At 41.9% G+C, this 23,047-nt stretch overlaps 2 protein-coding genes across 4 annotated transcripts in view; one reads left to right on the top strand and one right to left on the bottom strand.

Moving 5' to 3' along the window:
• The window catches only part of GPN1 (GPN-loop GTPase 1), a 21,841-nt gene extending 6,431 nt beyond the window's left edge, over positions 1-15,410 (top strand). Inside the window, exons 6-15 of one of the 2 annotated variants that reach the window (XM_036434907.1) lie at positions 1,531-1,609; positions 1,791-1,885; positions 3,527-3,572; positions 4,441-4,587; positions 5,270-5,352; positions 7,143-7,182; positions 7,964-8,054; positions 10,420-10,527; positions 12,171-12,282; positions 15,272-15,410. In XM_036434907.1, the coding sequence (XP_036290800.1) occupies positions 1,531-1,609; positions 1,791-1,885; positions 3,527-3,572; positions 4,441-4,587; positions 5,270-5,352; positions 7,143-7,182; positions 7,964-8,054; positions 10,420-10,527; positions 12,171-12,253 (772 nt within the window). In that variant the 3' untranslated portion in view covers positions 12,254-12,282; positions 15,272-15,410. Of the gene's footprint in view, positions 1-1,530; positions 1,610-1,790; positions 1,886-3,526; positions 3,573-4,440; positions 4,588-5,269; positions 5,353-7,142; positions 7,183-7,963; positions 8,055-10,419; positions 10,528-12,170; positions 13,473-15,271 lie in introns of those variants that run through there. The other variant, XM_036434906.1, reaches the window with a different exon arrangement.
• On the bottom strand, positions 14,467-23,018 carry SUPT7L (SPT7 like, STAGA complex subunit gamma). 2 transcript variants are annotated; one of them, XM_045580580.1, is made up of 5 exons: positions 22,666-23,018; positions 20,288-20,905; positions 17,827-18,151; positions 16,921-17,158; positions 14,467-15,506 (listed from the first exon to the last, which is right to left on the bottom strand). In XM_045580580.1, the coding sequence occupies exons 2-5, from the start codon at positions 20,698-20,700 to the stop codon at positions 15,244-15,246; spliced, it is 1,239 nt and encodes a 412-aa protein (XP_045436536.1). In that variant the 5' UTR covers positions 20,701-20,905; positions 22,666-23,018; the 3' UTR covers positions 14,467-15,243. The 2 variants fall into 2 exon arrangements, with proteins under 2 accessions (XP_045436536.1, XP_036290797.1); XM_036434904.2 differs by lacking the exon at positions 22,666-23,018 and adding an exon at positions 21,781-22,240.
• Between the last annotated feature and the right edge of the window lie 29 nt (positions 23,019-23,047).

Genomic DNA, 23,047 nt, shown 5'->3' with positions numbered 1-23,047 from the left:
CGATAATTAATTATTTGTATAAAAAAGGATATATGACCCTTATAAAGAATTTAGCCTGGTTGGTGTGGTTCAGAGGTCATGCACCAGAAGGTCATGGTTTGATTCCCCATCAGGGCACATGCCCAGGTTGTGGGCTTGATCCCCAGGAGGGAGCATGCAGGAGGCAGCTGATCGATGATTCTCTCTCATCATTGATGTCTCTCCCTTTTACTTTCTCTCTGAAATCAATAAAAAAAAATATATTAAAAAAAACAGTTCAAACCATTCATAATTTAAAAGGCGCATTTATGATCACTAGAAATAACTATCATTACTATCAGTGACTATCATTTCATATGTTTCTATGCATATATACATAAGTAGAAGAATGGAGGGATAAGGTGTTTTGCAAAAATAGCATAATAAAAAGGTAGTTTTTAAAAATATCTTTTTTTGAGCCCTATCTGGTTGGAGTGTTGGCCTGTGGACTAAAGTGTCCTGGGCACACTGGGACTAAAGAGTCTGGTCAAGGGCACATGCCCAGGTTGTGGGCTTGATCCCCAATAGGGGCAGGCAGGAGATAGCCGATCAGTGATTCTTTCTCATTGGTTTCTATCTCTCCCTCTACCTTTCTCTCTGAAACCAATTAAAAAAAAATATATATGTGTGTGTGTGTATATATATATATATATACACACATATATTTTTTTAATATATTTTTATTGATTTTTTACAGAGAGGAAGGGAGAGAGACAGAGAGCTAGAAACGTCGATGGGAGAGAAAACACCGACCAGCTGCCTCCAGCACACCCCCTACCGGGGATGTGCCCGCAACCAACGTACATGCCCCTGACCGGAATCGAACCTGGGACCTTTCAGTCCACAGACCGATGCTGTACCACTGAGCCAAACCGGTTTCGGCCCAATAAAAATATATTTAAAAAATATCTTTCTTAAGATATAAACTCACCTACCATAAAGTTCACTCCTTTAATTTATACAATTTAGTGTTGTTTAGTACTCATAAAATTGTGTATTGATTCCTACTATCTAATTTCAGAACATTTTTATTATCCCAAAAGAAACGTCATACACATTAGCAATCTTTCTTTTTCCCCAGCTCCTATTGGCTGCACTATTACATTCCCACTAGCAGTGCATGAGGGTTCCAGTTTCTTTATATCCTTGTCAATATTTGTTATATCTCCATTTTTTATTATAACTGTCTTAGTGGGTGTGTAGGTGTGAGATGGTATTACATTCTGTGTGTCTTTTCTCCAACTTCTGAATTAAAAAAAAAAATATATATATTTTTGATTTTTTTACAGAGAGGAAGGGAGAGGGATAGAGAGTTAGAAACATCGATGAGAGAGAATCATCGATCAGCTGCCTCTTGCACACCCCCTACTGAGGATGTGCCCCCAACCAAGGTGCATGCCCTTGACCAGAATTGAACCCGGGACCTTTCAGTCCGCAGGCTGACTCTCTATCCACTGAGCCAAACCGGTTTCGGCAAGTGTAATACTTCTTTAATGGTCTTTCTCGTCACAGATATGTCTTGATTGACACACCTGGGCAGATTGAAGTGTTCACCTGGTCAGCTTCTGGGACAATCATCACAGAGGCTCTGGTGAGTATTGTAGTTATTACTGAGAGCTAAACTGGATAAGTCTTTTTATTGCCTGGGATCTTATGTGGAAGGGAGTTGTAGAATCTCTGTAAAGTGGTTCTCTCTTGTTAAGGAGATAGGAAAAATTTGGGGACAGACCATGAGCCCTCTGGCTAAGGCTTTGATTATTTTGTGGCTTTAGGCATCCTCCTTTCCAACGATTGTCATTTATGTAATGGACACATCAAGAAGTACCAACCCAGTGACCTTCATGTCCAACATGCTCTATGCCTGCAGGTAACTGGTTATTGCTGGGATGACATTACATAAGGAATGGGGCCTCCTCTTCTTTGAGTCCTGAGTGCTTATCCCTAGATTTGTGCGCATTCAGGTTTGCCACTCAGTTTAGTGGTTCTGAGTTGGGGAGGGGTCAGAAGAGAAAAGAGGCACACAAGGAGGAAGATGAGAAGTTGGCATCCTTGGTCAGCAACTTCTCATCTTCCTCCTTGCCTGCTACAGAAAGAAAGAGGTAGTGTGTGAATATGAATCTTTTTGTAGTGGCTCCCAGTTCACTGAAGTCCAAGTCTAGATAAAAAAGAGAGTTCCTTTTCTGTATTATGATATAGAAAATATAACATGGGGAGAGTTTATGAGTAAAAAAGTTTATCCATAATTCTGAAATACATAGGTTTGCCCCAAGTGTGGTACAATTACGAGAGGGAGGACATACCTCACTAGGTTATGTCAGTGCATTAGATCTAGGAGCAAGCCATGCCATTGCTGAAGCTGAGAGAATTTCGTTTTTGGGGATACAGAAAGCCATCACCAACATTTGCCCCTTCTAGTATGATTAGGGTTGTCTCTTATTTGATGCAAGAAATCCTAGTCCAGCCGAAACCGGTTTGGCTCAATGGATAGAGCGTCGGCTTGGGGACTGAAAGGTCCCGGGTTCGATTTCGGTCAAGGGCATGTACCTTGGTTGCGGGCATATCCCCAGTAGGGGGTGTGCAAGAGGCAGCTGATCGATGTCTATCTCTCATCGATGTTTCTAACTCTCTATCTCTCTCCCTTCCTCTCTGTACAAAATCAATAAAATATATTTAAAAAAAAAAATCCTAGTCCAAATGAAATCCGATGACTGACAGCATTTGCTGATTTAAAAAAAATTACATATCTATATTTCTATATATCTTTTTTTTAAAAATATATTTTATTGATTTTTGTACAGAGAGGAAGGGTGAGAGATAGAGAGTTAGAAATATCGATGAGAGAGAGTCATCGATCAGCTGCCTCTTGCACACCCCCTACTGGGGATATGTCCACAACCAAGGTACATGCCCTTGACCGGAATCGAACCCGGGACCCTTCAGTCCCCAAGCCGACACTCTATCCATTGAGCCAAACCAGTCTTGGCAATATTTCTATATATCTTGATTGATTTCAGAGAGAAAGGGGGAGAGAGAAAGAGAGATAGAAACATCAATGATGAGAGAGAATCATTGATTGGCTGCCTCCTGCACATTCTCTACTAGAGATCAAGCCCGCAACCCAGGCATGTGCCCTTGACAGGAATTGAACATGGGACCCTTCAGTCCACAGGCTGACACTCTATCCACTGAGCAAAACCAGCTAGGGCCATTTGTTAATTTTTATATTGTTTAAAACAATTATTTGGTAAAAGCAAGCAACCAACAGACAGACACACACACACACAACAGAATCAGTAGCAAAGCATTCTTACCTAGAGTTATGTGTGTGTGTATGTATGATGGTGGGGGTGGTATTTCTCTTGGGAGAGGAGGACATGTACCTTATAAGAAAGGATACCTTATACTTAGAGTCTAAACTCATTCCTCTTTTCTCAATTCCAACTGACTGACATGGTAAATAGGAGCTGAAGTGTTTTTACTAATAATGTCTTGATGTTTGATTTTTCAGCATCTTATACAAAACCAAGCTTCCTTTCATTGTGGTCATGAATAAAGTAAGTGGATCCTTACTGTTGTGATTTCAGAACTGTATTTGTTTTCATCGAACTTTGTGTTATTGGAAGATTTGGAATAGGTATTGAGAAAATGCTATTGAGATGCCAGAGAGCAGATTCAAGCTTACCTGAAACAGCCATGGGCACTTGTAGGGAGAAGATTCAGTCAGATTGAATATTTATCACTCAATGATAAATGACCCACAATTCTGATATGATAGCAACTTTCATCCAAAATTATTTCAGCCTAGGTAGAGCAGCCCTCACCTGTAGGGTGTGGATTATCCCTCAGAATCAAGACTATGGGTGGAGCTGGTACTGCTAGTCTATTGGAAGTGGCAACTAAAACAAAAAGACAAAACTTCCCTTTGGTTGGTAGCTAGGATACAGCAGACTAGTTGACTTTAGAGCCTGGAATGGGCTGGCGTCCACTGTGGTCACGGTCACTTTGCAGTGGATAGTGAAGAGAACATGTACCTTCATTTAATTAATACTCTACAGCAGTCTTGGTTCTTTGTGGTTTGTAGTGGAAGAGGACCTGGGGAAAGCAGAGAAAGAAAATACATGAATGATTGCTTTCTTTATTTTTATTGAATTTATTGGGTGACATTGGTTAATAACACTATATATGTTTCAGATGTACAGTTCTATAGTACATCATCTGTACACTGTATTGTGTGTTCATCACCCCAGGTCAAGTCTCCTTCCATCACTGTTTGTAATCCCTATACGCTCTTCTACCTCCTCATGCCCCTGAATAATTGCTTATTATTATCATCTCTAAATTAAAAAAAAAAGGTGGGGGAGGGGATTATTTGGTGTCTAAACTTATCTCTGGTTTCTCATAGTTGGCTTCTCTCTGTTGCAGACTGACATCATTGATCACAGCTTTGCAGTGGAATGGATGCAAGATTTTGAGGCTTTCCAAGATGCCTTGAATCAAGAGACTACATATGTCAGCAACCTGACTCGTTCAATGAGCTTGGTGTTAGATGAATTTTACAGCTCACTCAGGGTAAGCTCCTCTTCTGCTCACACCGACAGTCTCCCAAGATAACCTCTTCACCCATAGGGCTGGCTTTGACCGATCTTAGGAAGGAAGTTAATTACTTTTTGAAAAGTACATTTTAAAGCATTAACTTATTAAATACTGGAAGTTTATAGATGAATAGAGACCCTACCCTCAAGAGAGTTTATGGTCTACTCTAGTTAGAAGAGAAGGCTACACACAGAATTAAAACAGAATTAAGAAAGATGGAATTTGGCCTTGATGGTAGTGAGAGGGAAGATCACTTGAAATGAGAAGTTTTGGAGGATATACTTCAGAGGTATGCTTTGAAGGAAGGGTAAGATTTGTATAAGCAAAAATGGGTATTGGTGGCAGAGCGTATGTTAATTGCCCAAGTAAAGGCACTGAGATACTAATTTTCATAGAGAACAGACAGTGGTTTGAATTGATAGGGAATAGATTAAAAGCCCCACTACTTGTTTGTCCCTAATTATCTTTGTTCAATTCTCTGTTTTCCTTAGACTTATTTCCATGACTTTTTAGTAGACATGCTGCTCTTCGGTTTAGCTTTATTCTTTGCCAGAGACTTCTCTAAGTATCTAAACTTCTGTATAAAGATTCTTATGAAATTTGAACAAAATAATGTACACATCTGTTTGCTCAGTGGCACTAATGTTGCTTTTGTCAGGTGGTAGGTGTGTCTGCGGTTCTGGGTACAGGCTTAGATGAACTCTTCGTGCAAGTCACCAGTGCTGCGGAAGAATATGAAAGGTGAGGAAAAGGGAACTCTGTTGATGACATTCTTAATGACCCACAATTCTGATATGATAGCAGTTTTGCGAGGCAAAGCTTTTTGGTTTTCATAGTATATCTATTACATTTGCCATGTGTATGTATACTGACCACATTTAGGGGTAACTAATACCCATTAACTTAAAAAAAAAAAATAGTGTAAAATCTTCATTGTATTTAATGAGTAAGAACAGGCAGGAGTCACCAGACTTTTTGTGAAAAGCCAGGTAATAATTATTTTAGACTTTGTGATCTCTGTTGCAATTGTTCAACTCTGTCATTGTAGCAAAAAAACATCCATAGACGGTTTATAAATGAATGAACATGGCTGTGTTCCCGTAAAACATTAATTATAAAAATAGGCAACGGACTTGATTTGACCCGTTTTCCACATTGGCTGACCCCATTAGCATTAATGCTTTGGAGTCAGACAGTTAAGAGTTGGATTTCTGTTTCCTCCACTTAATAATAACTTATGCAAGTTTTCCTCAGTTGTAGTTCAGGGATTGTTATATTGGGAATCAGTGAGCTGAACAGAAGACGCCTTACTAAGCCAGATTTGGAGTCTTTATTACGCTAGCGGTCTCAGAGGAGTAGCAGCCCGAGTCTGAGCAAAGCAACATGGAGGAAACTTTCCCTTTATACCCCTCCCCCCCAGTCCCTTTGTCTCCTCAATATGGGATTTCCGAAACTTTGCGTGCTTCTTAAAGAGCCCTATGTAGATATTTTGTGGGAAGCTTGTAACCTGAACACAGCCCAACTGAGTAGCCTTGAGCACAGTACAATTTAGATAACTAAAAGGCATGGGAGTAACCAGGGACAGCAGCAGAGTGACTTACAAGACCAGATAATTGAGCTTATTTTCCTTATTATTCGAGCAAGCATGTTTCCAGAAGCCAAGAATAGCAGAGTTAATTTACAGAACAAAAGACTACCTATGCTTAGTGGGAAATTTCAAACTGGCAGTTTTTACAGAATAGAGGTTACGGGGACAAGATGGAGTGCCTGTGCTTCAGGGTAACAGCACGTACTGCTAAGGTTGTTGTGAGATTTGAGAAAACATCTGTAGCACTCAGTGCAACTGCTGACACACAGCACATTTCATAATAAATGATTGTTATCACTGTCATAATTAATATTGGGATTCCAATCACCTAAAGGAAGTGGAGCCGGAGCATGTAGACACTTCCCTTGTGTCTGTAGCCTGTTAGTTGCTGCATCCCTACATGCTCCTTTGGTCCCATAATTACCAGGATCCTAACAAACACATTGTCGTTTTCAGACACGTTATTTTGAGTTTGATTCATTAGATAAGGGGTGTGTGTGTGTGTGTGTGTGTGTGTGTGTGTGTGTGTGTGATCAAAGCCTTAGGAAAAGACTTTTGTATTCTTTCATAGTTGCCCTGTTAAAACCACATAATTAAAAGCTAATATATGTTGGGCTTCCTGAACCCAACAGTCCTCGCTTCTTTTACTCATCTCAAATGTTTATCCATATGAGTGCTAATAAGCTCCTTAGTCAATGTCTCTAAACTAATCTTTCCAGCTCAACAGTCAGACATTTTTCTTTTTTCTAGTTTCAGGGGTGAGGACAGGTATCTTGGCTTTTAATTCCATAGGGATAGGATTTCAGTGAGTTACACTTTTGTTATGCCTGACATTCAGTTAAATAAGATCTTTTTTATTTTCAGAGCCCTAGGAAAACAAGTGATGTGGGGGTAGGCAGGACATATTTTAAACACAGCAATTTAGAAATTGTTTCTCTTTCAGGGAGTATCGTCCTGAATATGAACGTCTGAAGAAATCGCTGGTAAGAGAGGAGGCTGTTAATGTATTTTAGGGCCACTAAAAAAACAACCTCAAACCATACGCTCATCCTGCCATTCATACTTTTGTTTGGGCCATCAGTGTGGCTTTTAGATACTCATTAATTTAAATTTGTAAATGTCTGTATGTGCTGTCTGGATGTAGAAAGTCCCCTTAAATTATTTTTCTTTTCTTTAGTTGAAGTTTTAAAAACCATATTTTTCTGCCCTGGTGAGGAAGCTCAGTTGGTTAGAGCGTAGTTCTGATATGCTAACAAATTGATGTGTCTCAACCCCCTCCCCCCAATTCCTCTCCCTCTAAAATCAATATATATTTAATTTAAAAGTTTTTTAAATCAGATTTTCTTATTATATGTGCTAAGCCCTTATTACACCCAACCCCACCCCTACTCCGAGGTCCATGGTAAAGGCTAGTTGTAGAATTCTGTTTAGGAACAGAGAGGTGCTTCACAACTCTTATTTCAGTGGATCAGGTGTCCTGTCCCCATTGGCCGACTGGGCTCCATATCACCGAGCCGTCCTGCTGTATCTGTTATACTTGAGGGGTCTTTTGTGTCCAGTTTCTGAAACTTCTGGTTCATTTTCTAGAGCCCTCCAGCCTGAACTGCTAATTTGGGCCCATACTGCTCAGTGTGTCTATCCATATCAGCCATCCCTTATCTGCCTCAGTGTTTAGGTAGTCTCTGGCATTTGTGTAATTGGTCATTTCCATATAACTTGGGGCTCTTTTTTGAGTCTGATGATTGTTTTTCTCTACATACACAGGCCAGTGCACAGAGCCAGCAGCAGAAAGAACAGCTAGAACGCCTTCAGAAAGATATGGGCTCTGTTGCCTTGGACACAGGAACTGCCACAGGTATTGGAGGGTCTCTTGGCATTAGGGACTAAAAGTGAATACCGGTATGTTATTTTTACTCAGCAGGAAGATACTTATATTTAAGAGCAGAAGGGGAAGAGGAGGATGCTTTCCTTATGTGGGCTTTGCATATTTCTTATTAAATTTATTTCAAGGATTTTTTTCTTCTCTGTTAGTGTTGAAAATAGTTTTTTTTTTGTTTTTTTTTTAACAATTGTATCTTTTAACTGGTTATGTTTGTGTGTACAAAACTTTTAATTTTTGTGCATTAGTCTTTTTATTCTACTTTACTGACTTTTGAGTTTTTGTCATTGATTCTCCAGGGAGTTCTAGTTAAGTGTATATACTTGCACCCATCCTCACTTATTGCTGGGCTGGCCTTTAAAGGAGTGAAGTTCTATTCAGGAAAGCTGTTGCTGTGCTCCTAGTAGAGAATATGCAAAGCTGCTTGGAGGAGATGCTAGAAATGGCCTGGGTTGACCAGGTACATGAACTTGCCTATGCCGTCCTTGTTGCACACCTCAGCAACATCAGTTTTTATGGAGTCACTCATGAATACATGAAGTGGCAGCTGTTGAATCTGTTGCAAAGGGTCTGCTGTACTTAGATATCCTGTTAAAGCTGGAGGAGTTTCAGTAAATTACTTGGGGGAATCACAAGTACAGTTGGTAATTCTGAGTTGGGCATGGAATGAAGTATTGAGTATTGACACACCATCCTTTCTCAGGGCCAGGGCCACTTTAGTTTTGTGCCCCTTGGTGTTGCTGCTTTTTAAAATATATATATTTTTTTATTGATTTTTTTACAGAGAGGAAGGGAGAGGGAATTAGAAACATCAATGAGAGAGAAATATCAATCAGCTGCCTCCTGCACACGCCCTACTCGGGATGTGCCTGCAACCAACGTACATGCCCTTACCGGAATCAAACCTGGGACCCTTGGGTCCACAGGCTGGCGTTCTATCCACTGAGCCAGACCAGTTAGGGCACATGTGTCAAACACAAGGCCCGCGGGCCAAATCCGTCCTGCCAGGCCTTGCAATGTGGCCCGCACCGCGCTGTCATCATTGCACTCTGCTGCGTTTCCATCACAATGACAGTTTATGACTGTTCAGTAAACCATTCGGCCCGCGATTTAGGCTGGATTTTAGATTTTGGCCCCTTCTCTGATTGAGTTCGACACCCCTAAGTTAGGGCATTGCCTCTATTATTATATTCAGTTTTCCTTAACTCCTCCACCACTCTTATTTCTGAAGAATACCCTGGTTCCTCTATTCTGGATCATTTTACAGTGTTCTCTTCTGACCCTTTCTGAACTTAATTTCCACCAGCAAGCATCCTCGGTGCTCCACACTGACCCTTGACTCACTAGCACTCTGGATCTGCTCAAAGGTCTTCATAAGAAAATCCATAGTCTATTCCAAGCTGTCAGCTATTAAAAATGAATGAGCCTGGCAGCATGACTTACTGGTTGAGCACCGACCTATGAGCCTGAGGGTCACAGTTCGATTCCCCGCCAGGACATATGTTTGGGTTGTTGGATCCTCAGTGTGGGGATCTCTCTGAAATCAATTAAGGGAAAGGGGGGGAAAAATAAATAAAATATATATATATTAAAGAATGATATTCATACTAAGAGAAGCTACTTGAGAACTATTTTCCTTAGTTTAAAAATAAGATCTTCAGCCGAAGCCGGTTTGGCTCAGTGGTAGAGCGTCGGTCTGCGGACTGAAAGGTCCCAGGTTCGATTCCGGACAAGGGCATGTATATTGGTTGCGGGCACATCCCCAGTAGGGGATGTGCAAGAGGCAGCTGGTTGATGTTTCTCTCTCATCGACGTTTCTAGCTCTCTATCTCTCTCCCTTTCTCTCTGTAAAAAAATCAAAAAAAAGAAAAAAGAAAAAAGATCTTCAGCCCTAACTGGTTTTGCTCAGTGGTTAGAGCGACAGGCTGCAGACTGAAGGGTCTTGGGTTTGATTCCAGTCAGGGGCACATGCCCGGGTTGTGGGCTCGATCCCCAAAAGGGAGTGTGCAAGAGGCAGCCAATCAATGATTCTCTCTTATTATCGATGTTTCTATCTCTCCCTCTCCCTTCCTCTCTGAAATCAATAAAAAAATATATTAAAGAAAAACAAAACTTAAAAAATAAAAAGACCTCTTGACTTACTAGAATAATGAGAGCACTTTGTGATTAGACTGTTGAAATGTTATGTGGTATTAACAATACATTTGGAAGAAGTAGGATCTGCGTTTTATCCTGACCATTTTCATCCAGCCAAATTCAAAATTGTAGTTATTTACTGATTCAGAATCTTCTTTTGGAGGAGGCATGTGTAAATGACATGCTGCTGGTGTTCTCTCTGTAGACGGCTTATCTTCTGCTCGGGACCCTTCTGACTTGATCTTGACTCGGGGAACCTTGGATGAAGAGGATGAAGAAGCAGACAGCGACACTGATGATATTGACCACAGAGGTGAGAGGTGGCTGAGGTGGCTCATGAAAACAGACTAGCTGCTTATCCTCACATAGCTTGGTCAGGACCTTCTTGTTAAGAGAAGGTCTTGAATATGCAGATTGAAGGGTCGAAGGTCGATTCTGGTCAAGAGCATGTGTCTCAGCTGCAGGCTTGATCCCCTGGGTGTGTATGGGAGGCAACCAATCTTTGTCTCTCTCACATCGATATTTCTCTCTCACTCTTCCCCCTCCCTCTCATTGTCTAAAAAAAAAAAAAAAAAAAAAAAAATCAATGGAAAAAATATCCTTGAGTGAGGATTAACAAGAAAGGAAAAATATTGGGGACAGAGGAGATGGTTAAGGTGTAGCACCAGGAAAGAATCCCACGCATTGGGAGTTCCTGGCCTTCTGCTGAATGATTAATATTGAGCTGATTACAGGCCTTTTTATTAGTCTGTCTTCTCAAGTTAGGTCCTGATTCAGTTTGAGGAACCTACGATTTGGTTTATTGTAATTGTTTTAAGAATACATAAGGAGGCCTCAGCAGATCTGAAGGGACTGTAACACTCTGAGGTTACAATGGCTCTGGAACCCCAAAAGGGTTAACTTGGCATAGTCTTATGGAATGTGAACAGAGTCTGTTTCTCGAAACAGCCCTTTTAGATCCTCGCTGTGACCAAGAGCAAACTTCTCTTTATTTCAGTGCACTGGATGCTATCATGTAAAGTGCCTCAAGTCATTAGATGTATTGAAGTGTAATTTATAGAGTAAAACCCACCTTTTAAAAGTTTCTAGTTTGAGAAGTTGTGCTTTCCCCGCCCCTCCAAATTAAAAGAGAAAGTTTATTTAGAAAGTAGAAGAAGTGAGGCTCAGCGAGGCCCTCCCAGAGGGCTCTTGGAGCTGAGGAGAGAGAAGGGCAAAGGTAAGGTGCCTGGGGGAGGAAGAGAAGGATCGGAAAAGCTCAGGCCTGTGGGGGGAGGGGGGCGCTTCTTGAGTAGTCTTAACGTAGTCTTGTAACCACCATCATAATCAAGATACAGAACACTTCATTACCCCCAGAGTTCTTTCATGCCCTTTTTTCTTCAGTCCCTTCCTGTATACCTAGCTCCTGGCAATCACTGTTCTAATTTCTGTTCCTATAATTTTGCCTTTTCTAGAATGTCATATAATTGGAATGACAGTATTTAACTTGCATTCAACTTTTTTCACTCAGTATAATTTTTTGTGTGATTTGTTGCATGCATTGGTGTTTTTTACAGTTGAGTAAAACTCCATTATATGAATCTACCACGAGTTGTTTATGCATTCATCACCTGGTTGACGTTTGGGTTATTTCCAGATTTTAGCTCTGATAACTAAAGCTGCTATTAACATTAACAGATTTTAGTGTGGACATATGTTTTCATTTCCCTTGGATAAAAATACTTAGGAGTGGGACCTCATTTTAGTTACTTTATGAGGGAGGATTTTTCTCCCCCACTTACAGTAAAAGAAACTGTACATTTTGGGCCACCTGGTAAGCATGCTCTGGGAGACTTTTCCTGACGGGGAGAAGTGAATGCTTAGAAACAGGGTACTGTGTCTGAGGGACGGGTGGCAGCAGGTCTCGTCTACCTGTCCATTGGGAGGGTTTAACCAGAATCGACCTTTCTTTCCTTGCAGTTACGGAGGAAAGTCGTGAAGAGCCAGCGTTCCAGAATTTTATGCAAGAGTCAGTGGCACAGTACTGGAAGAGAAACAAATAGTTTCTAGAAGTTCAAACATTTGGAACTCTGTGAAGAAACCGTTCTTACCTCTGAATGGGGTTACTATAAAGAACCATTTTACACAGAATAGCAGAGTTTCTCTAATTAGGGAGCTTTCCTGACTCCAGTGAAGCCAAGGATAGAAGTTTGGACCTGGCAGGTAGAGTTGATTCCCCATGGCCTTTCCCTTGGATTTTGCAAGGAAGGATTTTCGGACTGTTCTTGGATGCTGGTATTCTGCCTGTAATCCTTCACATTGTATTATTTGAACTCAAGTATTGTACTTTTGCTGCTAACGGATGGAATAGAGAGAGAACATATTGTTCACTTCAGAGCTCTATGATTAGGCTGTATTTATAGCCTGTTCCCCAAGCATCTTGCCCTTGACCCATGAGTTCTCCTTTTAGCAGAATGGGAGACAAGAAACGAGCTTGTACAGAGTGGCAGTGGCGTCTCCTTGGCAACCATTCAATGTTGATATGAAATGCTTGGTAGCTCATTATAGGATTGTTGAAGAAAGTGGACAAAACATATAATTAATAAGAATCCTGTTTTTGATGGTGACTTGGATAGAGTTTTTAATTTTAACTTTGGTATAAGCCTGCCTGTCAGAATTTAAAATAAGAAAATTATGTAATTTTCTGTTGTATAGTAATCACTTCTGTTGATCAGAGAGATTTAAAGACACATGTCCAAACCTGTCTCAGTAAGGTGATGTTTACTAAAGTTTCCCTGGTTACACACATGTAGTAACCAGGTATAGAGCCAGGCCCTGTTTGCATTTTACTTTGAACTTAATGCAAAATATGCTTGCTGATTTTTCAAAGGCCATGGACTTGGGTCAGGTGTACATTCCATATATAACAATCATGGTTTACCCTGCCTCCATTCTTCACAGTATCTCAAACTAGTACATTTTTCCTAAGGAATTTTGTTCCTGCCTAATCTGTCCTCCAATAGTTCTGGAAATGTGGTCTGTGGGCCAGAAGCATAAGCATCACCAGGGAAATTGTTAGAAACGGAACACTGAAGACCGAATCATAAATGGGGTGGGGCCCAGCAATCTGAACCACTGCTCTAACAACCCAAACAGCGTGGGACAGTTCTGGGCCAGATGATTCTCAGGTATGTCATATGCTTTATCAGAGTACCCTAACTTTGACCATCTGGTGCCTCTTCTCCAATTTAAACATTCTAACAATAAAAGTATTTTATTTTACTATGAAGTATTAATTTTAATATTCTATACCTAGTGGGAACCGCTGGCCTAAAATTTTGAATCTATAAGAGGAAACCATTTGCACAGCAAAACTCTGAACATACCTGGTTTTCCCCTTAGTACTGTGAATACTTTTTCCTTAAAGAATAACTTGTATTGCCCTAACCGGTTTGGCTCAGTGGATAGAGTGTTGGCCTGCAGACTGACGGGTCCCAGGTTTGATTCCGGCAAGGGCATGTACCTTGGTTGTGGGCACATCCCTAGTAGGAGATGTGCAAGAGGCAGCCGATTGATGTTTCTAACTCTCTTTCCCTATCCCTTCCTCTCTGTAAAAAAATCAATAAAATATATTTAAAAAAACACACACACACAAAAAAACTTGTATGGCCTACCAGTGGTCGGCAATCTGCAGCTCACAAGTTACAGTTTGCCACTCTGTTAACTGAATTTGCTGACCACTGACCTAGACTCTCGATTCTAATAATTACAGGATGTTGTTGTTCCTTGTGATTGAGCCTCTATCCCAGTGGTCAGCAAACTCAGTCAACAGAGTGGCAAACCGTAACTTGTGAGCCGCAGTTTGCCGACCTCTGGCCTACAGTATATGCTCCATAAGGCCAGGCACAGTGTCTTAATTTTGGTCTTGATTAAAGGAGTGCTCTAAATTGCACAAGATTTGTAATCTGCATCCATAAACTTCAGCAGAATTTAACATGCCGGCACCTGTTACCAAGGCATAAAGCACATGTTTGCTAATCACCCCTAATCTAATGCTGCATCGTTTACATAATAAATACTGATTAAGACTATCAGATGCTCAGTAGGGTAGTATGGAATGGATGAGTGACAACTGCAAAGTTGTTCAGGATATGATGTACAGTAGAACCCCATCTAGCAGAAGCAGTTTGCAGATGCAGAATTCTGGCAAAGCAATGGGACTGCTGGCCTCTGATGGCCAAGCAGATGCAACAAATAAAATAAGCATAAACCTGTCTTTGGACAGTTCCTATTTGTTTTATTCACAAAAGAGAAAATGAAAGAGGCAACTGAATAAATGTACATAGAGAAAATATTTTAAAAATCTTAGTGGAAATAAAGACGATGAGAATAGATGGAACAAAACTAAAGCAAGAAGAAAATCTGTGGATGAGATAGGAGAGGGTTGTCTGAATAAGCAAAAAGGCTGTGCTACACATACCTGATTTTATGAGACTTCATAGGCAACAAAAGTTTTAAAAAGACTTCGATGAATAAGTTGTGCAGAGCTTAGCTATTTCTTGCTAAGTGTTAGTATGGGATTCCCAATGACAACCAAAAATGAAGCAAATTAAATTAAAAAAAACTGACACCTGATACCAGCATACATTTACTTGTGAGTTATTCAAGCACAACTTTGCGGTTTAATAGCATCTTAATCTTCACAGCAGCCCTGCAATGTGGTCAAAGTGGTCCAGTTCTCATTGTGCAGGAGAAATGGCCTTAGAAGAACTAAGCAATTAGTCTAGTCACAAGGAAGCCGTCAAAGACAGTGCTTTGATCTCCTGATTACCACCCCAGCATCATGACATACCTGTAAAATGTGGCTTGGTTGTTGTGGAAAATTACAAAAACTGAATGCAAAAGTAATATGCAAACTTGTTTGGTTAAGTCCAGTTTCACGGAAATCAGGAAAATCCACTGTGTTTAAGAGTCAAGTCACTCTGGAAACAAATTTGAATATGTCAGGTTTTCTATTGGGTTTGTAGGCTTGGACAGAAAATCTCTTTTCCTTTTATATTTTCCTAATCCTCTTCTTGCAGCGCTGGTTGAAAACAGGGGAGGACCCCATGAGGCTATCAGTGGAGTGGGAGCCGTAACTGCTGTCGGAGTCATCCGGGCTGTGGGGGATTCCAGCTTCACTCATGCCTGACATGGGCTCCTCGAAGACATCGCTGCCCAGCACCCCGTGCCCAGAGACGGTGCCTTCCTCACTCTCCTGAGGCTCCATTTTCACGTGGGCCAGATTCCAAAGCGGGGAAGCATTTACCTCTGCACCTAAAAATGGAAGAACATGTAATTACAGGCAGTCCTCGTGTTACGTTGCCATCTCCCATTTATATAAAAAAAAAGAAAGTTTTGTCATTTTGATGTATGTTCATACATGCTTTATGTTTTTTATTATTTATCAAAAGTAAAGTCAGGAATTGTTATCAATTTTTTTTACTGTTTCATTTAATTGCTGCTGTGTGTATGCTCCATGTGAGTGATGTAGGTGGGTTCTGACTTACAGTGAAAATCGCTTTACATTGCGCTGTAGGAACAGATCTCCAACATAACCCGAGGACCTACTGTACTGGTAAACCAAGGCTGGAGCAAAGTAGAATGAATATCCTATCCAGGGCAGACTGATGGCCTTTGAGCTCAGCTTACATTTTGACTACTTGGCTGGAGAATACAGTTATAGTTCTCTTTCCACTTTCTCCTCCTCCCCCTTTACTCTCCCTCACCCACCCCCTTTTTTCTGAACCAGGGAGGTAAATCTGCGTGCATGTGGGAAGATTCCCTGTCTCATGGCCCAAAGGCAGGCACAACCACAGGCTCTTGTTCAGTATGTTTGCTTGTCCTTCCTTCCTTCAATGGGACTGCCTTGTTTTCCTACCTTTTGTTTGCGTCCCTGGTCCTATCTCATCATGAAAAGTTAGTGATCACTCCAAAATGCTAGCAGTTCATGGACTGCTGAAAAGAGACATGGCCCCTAAGTCTGCAACAAGGCCCTCTGTGTGTCCTAGCAATACTGTTCGGTGGTTATTCCTCCATGGTGAAAGGCTCTGCCCAACGTTTGTAAGAAATGTGGCCTAATTCTGTTCATGCCACACTGGAGGATTTGCTGCTTGCTTCATTTGAGCACTGATGAAATGACAATTTATATTTGTAAAGAACCAAGTGTCTAGACTAACTGCAATCTAACTGACTTAAGGATCAAGTCATCCTGGTTTGTAGGTCATCTCAGATTCTATCTGCAAGAAGGGGCCAGCTGCCTGTGCAGCCCCTTGCAAGCGCTTTTAGTGTTACTCTAGCAAGGAAGCCCAGCCATTCAAATATTCTTGAGCAATTAACACTCCTCATGTATCTGGAAGTTAATTGAGTACAAGCACCAGGAAGGACCAACACAGATACTAAGGGAGGGAGGGGACATCTGACTACCTAGCTGGGCCAGCTGAATTAACTTGTAATCAGTAGAACAACATATATTACATCCATATCCTAACTGGGAATTATTTAAAAAATGCTGTCCTCTAATTATAAAGAGAAGAATGTTGGTATCACTAGATCAGTGAAGCTGTACTTGTCTTTAGACTTTTCATTCTCCTGGCCTCTCCCGCTTTTGTTCTCCAGAGTATAATTCCATAAGGTAAATAGCAGAGATTGCTGGGTATCCCAGAATCAAGTGTAAGTGGATTTCTCTTACTTGAAGCCTGCGGTGAAGCCTCCACCTCCAGGTTGGATGGGAAGCGCTCACTCTGAGCCCCGAGGACTCCCATGGGCAGGGCCTGGTCTCCAGAAGCCAAGTCAGCCTCCAGTTCCTCAGTGATGGGGAAGGTGATGTCACTCACAGGCTCCTCCTTGATCTTCACAGGTTTCGTGTCCTCTGTGGCCTTCTCAGGGTTGACAATCCTTTCATACTCTTCAGTAAGTTGCTTACTAATCTGTTGGCAAGTAAGAGACAATTTTCCAAGGAATTGTTAGGAACAAGTTAGATAGTATGGGAAAGCCAAGAGAATATTCCTGCCAATGGAAGGAATCTGCTTAAGAGGTTGAGTTTGCATTTGTAAACGATAGACATGTAAGGAAAATTTTAAAGAAGCTGTCTAACAAAAGCAGCTTCTTAAAAGTGTGTGTGTCATTAAGTTACATAAAGGTGAAGAATATAGATCAGAAATGGGACAAAAAATCACACTTTTGGATATAAAAGTAACAGTTAACATATGTACCCCAGGTGGGTAATGAATAGTATAGAGACTCTGGATCACCTAGCAGAGACTTTTTGTTGGGTGTTAAAAATCCCTTATGATATTTTAGATTTGGGGAAACCCACACAGGGGTCAGATTGCTTGCATAAGGCCACAGCGATTAAGAGAGGAGATATTTCTGGGTCTAATCCAAAATGGCGTCTCTCCCTGCCTTCCCACCCGTGGGCAGTATCACTTCACTCTGTTTGTCTGACCAGGCCATTGATGAGGCCAGTGAATTTCATCTAGGGCCATGAGGAAAGTAGGTTATGTCCTCTGTTCAAAGATCCTGTGCTCTGCATTCTACCGCAATTGTGGGATCCCGCTGAACACCCTACACTGCGTTCTCCACAGCGTCACCTCACCTGCAGCATGTAGCTGTGATAGTCCTTGATGCGGTGCTGCCAGAATTTCTGGAGGGAGAGCACGCTGCCGATGCCCACTTCATGGAACACCTGCTCCATGACGTCAGGAAAAGGGGTCTGCCCCAGTCGGGCCTCCCGATCCACAGCAAAGCGTAGCAACTTGGTGAACTTGAGGCAATACTCATGTGCCACATCAGTTAGGGTCTCCAGGACACTTTCATTCGCACACTCAAAGCCGGCATGGGCCAGGATGGTGGCCACTGCCTGGTAGAGGAGCTGCCGGCAGGAGTGCCAGCTGAGTTCAGTCACAGGTTCCCCTTTCCCACTGAAAGCAGACACAGGGGAGGAGTGTTACTGGTGCTCCTGCAAAAGGGTGACCTGGCCTGTCTCCCTAGACATTTTACAATTCTGATCAAACCACTGGCCCAGCTTTCCAGAACATTCTATGCAGTGACATAGCCCAGTCTTCTTTACTGCTTGATGGGGCATGGCTAAGCAACCCATAGTCTTATCCCTGAGCTCCTCCAATTACAGAAAGCTTGCATAGGCAATTCATGCCTATAAGAAAGTGTAAAAGGGTGTCTAGTAAAAAGCAAGTTTCCTTCTTATACCAATGGCTCCATTTTGATTACTGTTAGGATCTGACTGACTTTAACAGTAGAGCTCAGACACTGCTCAGCGGTGCTCGGGTTATTTCACTAGAACATAGTTTCCTCATATGCTGGCCTGTTCATGAGGCATTTGGCAAACACAACCTGTGCCCTGGCTGTCTCCCTCACACCGTGTCACACCCTGCTCCACACTTGGCATGTGTCACTATTTGGGGCTGTACAAAGAGTGCTGGAGGAGCTATGTGCCCACTGTACTGTTATCTGCTCAGTAGCAACTACTGCAATCCACACAATAGTTGGATTATAAGAACTCCAATTGCCAAATAACTTTTCATTTACTATTTCCATCATCATTTCCCAGGCCAATATCGATGCCAAATGCTTTAGGCCTCAGAAATGCCTAATAAACAGATAGTTTCTCTTGAGTAATATATGGACCTATATATTTTCAAAGGAGAATAATTCTTTTGGCACTCCCATACTTGATGCAAATTATTTTTGTTAGCTTCTTAAATATGTATAAAACAAACTAGGAATGAATGTTGGATATTTATAGTTTTAACAAAGTTAGAAATTTGACACAAACTGCAAAATTCTAAATAACACCATGAATTTACTATGATGGATGTTATTTTGTTACCACTAAATTGCCCTCAAAATGGCACTGATGGTTTTAGACCAAGTGTTTTTAAGTTGGGCATCTCTATAAGAATATGTGCCACACATGTCATTACATAGTTATTCCTCCCACATTAACTATTCCAAAGACTTCAGTGACATTATCTTGCCTTCATTTGGCCCGCTGCAACTTATACATATTATATTTATTCCTGTTCTTTCCTCATTAGTTTGCAACAAATACAATAGTACTATTATCGCCCTGACCGGTTTGGCTCAGTGGACAGAGCGTCCTACTGGGGATGCGCTGGCAACCGAGGTACATGCCCTTGACTGGAATCGAACCTGGGACACTTCAGTCCGCAGGCCAGCGCTCCATCCACTGAGCCAAACCTGTTAGGGCTGACACTGCATTTCTAACAAGCTCCCAGGTGATGCAGATGCTGCTGGCCTTCAACCAGATATTGAGTAGCAAGGATCAAGGATGTTCTTATATTATTATTCCTCAAACTATGTTATCAAAATGAAAATAAATCACTTAAAAATTCCAGAATAAAAATGCCAGAATAACTATGAATCTCTATTTGAGGACACTGAGCTAAACCCACACTGGCCTGTTTTACACAGTGTAATACCTTGCTCCTAGTAAAGTGCATGGTACATAGTTTGCACTCAATAAATATTTGTTGCATCAGAAAAAAAAAAAATACAGACTCTGAATTTTGGAGGTCAGAATTCAAGTCTTAGACTTCCCATTAATTACCTGAGCAACTTTGACCAAGTCAGTGACTCTTAGTTTCCTCATGGAAACGTTATTGCATGTTTAACTCAGTTGTTGGAAAGAATTTTTGAGAAAAGTAGATATACTCTGAATGTATAATAATCTGGCCACTAAGTGTATATCCTATATAATAAAAGGCTAATATGCAAATTGTCCCCTCTACCAGGAGTTCAACCAGTAAGCAGGGCGGCCAACCACCCATGTCCCCTCCCCCTGGCTAGGCTGGCTGGGCTCCACCCATGTACAAATTCATGTACCAGTCTTCTAATATATCTATATCTATATCTATATCTATATCTATCTATCTATCTATCTATCTATCTATTTATATAGATAGATAGATATAGATAGATAGATATAGATAGATAGATAGATATATAAATGGCCAGATTATTATGCATTCAGAGATCACAATAATCTGGCTCCTCAGTGTAGTAAACCCTTAACTTACCGATAAAAGTCGCTTTCTGGGTCACTGTGCCGAATCTGGAATGGTGCATTGGGATTCTTACAATCTAAAGGCAGGAGGTCATCAGGAAGAGGAGGTGACCCAGGGCAAGAGGGAAGAGGTTCGCTCTCTTCAGTCTTTACTCCCTCCGTCGGTTGCTGATTCTGGGCCTGAGCTGTCGCAATGAGGTTGCGCAGACGTCTGTTGTGCTGGATTAGCTGGATGGTATGGATGGTGAGGCTGCATGGCTCTGAGGGGATATCCAGCATCGTAGGGGGCTTGGGCTTGTTGGCTGAGGGTTGGTGCAGGGGTGGGTCATGGACTTCCACCAGGCGGAACTCCCGTGGCAGCAGATCAAAGGAACTTCTGTTGGTCTGGCTTGATGAGATTGGTATCTCTCCCCAGTATCTCAACATTTTTAAATAAGAAGAGCTTTCAAGTTACTAGGTGTAGATGATATTCCAAAAGTAGTGTTTTTAACTCTCTGGCAGCTATAGCTCATATGAAGCTTTCTGAAGTGAAAGATATGAAGTCTAGTTGTTATTTACATAAAAAGTAGGCTGTTCAAGACCACTTAGAAAAATGTCAGTGTCAGCAACTGTAGGAATAAAGATGTTCTCCCTGCAGAAATTAAGAGAAATACAACTGTTACATGACAGTCATCAAATCACACATGGTGATAATATCTACTGGACTGAAGAACCACAGGTGGAATTTGGATTATAGCACCTGCGACTCTATTTTCCATCTCACTCCACTAACACTACCAGAATCACCATCATTCCCAATCCTGAACAATCTGCAAACCCAGTTACTTAAATGAGACCTGAAATACCTCTCAGAGTATCTACCCCCCCCCCCATCCCCAATAAACGATCTTTATTGTTAAACTGGATTATATGCACAATCAACATCAGGGTCTCAGAGTATCTTGACATGTATGTCCTGGATCAGCAGGAGAAAAGGGAGTCAAGTTAAAAACAGAAAGAGGTGGTTCTCATTCTGCATGTCAGGTATGGGAACTTTTAACTGGTCCCGGTGGAAAATGTATTAACAGTAATCTTAACATGTTTAATTTCTGGAAGAATCTGAGACATTTCTGTTGATTCCTAACTGGGACTCCCTTCCTCCAGTCTCTCCTTGTGTCTAACTTATTCTCCAGTGCTGCTAAACTTACTCTTTAAAAAACACAGATTAGCCATAGCCGGTTTGGCTCAGCGGATAGAGTGTCGGCCTGCGGACTGAAGGGTCCCAGGTTCGATTCTGGTCAAGGGCATGTACTTTGGTTGGGGGACACATCCCCAGTGGGCGGTATGCAGGAGGCAGCTGATCGATGTTTCTCTCTCATCGATGTTTCTAACTCTCTATCCCTCTCCCTTCCTCTCCGTAAAAAATCAATAACATATATTTAAAAAACAAAACAAAACAACAAAAACCCGCCCAGATTAATGGCTTCCCACTGCCTATTGGGAAAAGCCAGTCAGAATTCAGCCTACCATTCAACAGAATTCAAAATCTGTCTGCAACCCAGCTTTCCAGATTCATTGCTCATATATGTTTCTTCAAGTTCAACAAACATTTATCAAATGCCAAGCATTATGGGAGGAGACAAAGACCAATGCAAAATCCCTGACCTGAGGTGAGGGAGAGAAACATGAAAAGAACATTTCAATATGAAAATAGGTGATAAGTGTTGTTCTGGAGGCCCAGACATGCTGCAGTGGAAGTCCATAAAGGGTCCTGGAGGAAAGGACCCTCTCAATTCTAGCAATATCATACTACTCAGTTTCCTAAGAATGCCATGAATTCCCACATTTGACTCTTTAAGGCATTTCTCTGCCAGAAATTCCATGACATCCCTGGTAGACTTGTACTCGTTCTTGTAAAGCTTAAGTCACTACCCTCCATAACCTCCCCTGCACATCTCCCTCCATTATATTCTCACAGCATTTTACCTGTTTGATCACAGCATTTATCCCTGGATTTAAACTAGTACTTACCTCAACTGGTTTTATTTCCTATCTATCTCTCAAAACCATCATCTTAGTATACAGTGTCAGGCTCACAAGTAATATCTGGAATTTACTGAGTGCTTCCTATATGCCAGACTTCGCCTCTATTGTTTAATTCAATTTTCCCAACTTCCCAATGAAGTAGATATTTTTATTATCCCATTTTTCATATGTGGAAGCTGAGGCCCACTGTCTTGTCCACTGTCACAAATGGCCAAGGGGGAAAAAAATCAAGCCAGGCTTCCGAGTCTGCAACTCGGAACCGCTTCACGATGCTGTCTCAGTAACTGGTTTTGCAAAGAACACAAGGATGAACGAATTAACGAATGGAAGAAGTGAACACAAAGCCGCCCTTTCCCCTAACTTCACCGAAAGAAGTACGAAGAACAGGCACCAAGCCCAAGGAATGAATGCCCCATGCCTCGGGAGCTCCCCGGCGGGCGCAGGCACAGATGGTGGGGTCCTGGCGTCGCCTGCTGGCCGGGGCAGCAGGGAGACAGGGAGGTCTGGTCCCGGATGGAGGCCAGAAGGCGCCGCGGTTCCCTGGCGCGCGGTGGGGGCGCAGCCGGGCTGCGGATCGGCTCCAGGGGCCCGCGGCGGGGACGACTTCAGGCTCCCGAGGCTGGTGTGTGATCAGTGAGGTCCCAGGCTGCCAGAAGCGCTTCTGGTAACCGAGGACCCGGAAGTCTTTAGAACCCGGTGTGCAACCTCTAAACGCGTCCCCGCCTGACGGCTCCCCCACCGCCTTTTT

The sequence above is a fragment of the Pipistrellus kuhlii genome, unplaced genomic scaffold (assembly GCF_014108245.1).
Source record: "Pipistrellus kuhlii isolate mPipKuh1 unplaced genomic scaffold, mPipKuh1.p scaffold_m20_p_13, whole genome shotgun sequence".
NCBI classification, from domain to species: domain Eukaryota; kingdom Metazoa; phylum Chordata; class Mammalia; order Chiroptera; family Vespertilionidae; genus Pipistrellus; species Pipistrellus kuhlii.
Note: the sequence above shows the minus strand (reverse complement) of the source record. Positions and strands in the feature narration are given on the sequence as shown.

Coding starts and splice junctions, on each gene's coding strand:
- SUPT7L (XM_045580580.1), bottom strand. CDS start 20,700: ATGTTGAGATACTGGGGAGAGATACCAATCTCATCAAGCCAGACCAAC. Junction 18,152..20,287: donor CCAGAAAGCGACTTTTATCG/GTAAGTTAAGGG, acceptor GTCTGCTTTCAG/TGGGAAAGGGGAACCTGTGA. Junction 15,507..16,920: donor GGCTTCACCGCAGGCTTCAA/GTAAGAGAAATC, acceptor TTCCATTTTTAG/GTGCAGAGGTAAATGCTTCC.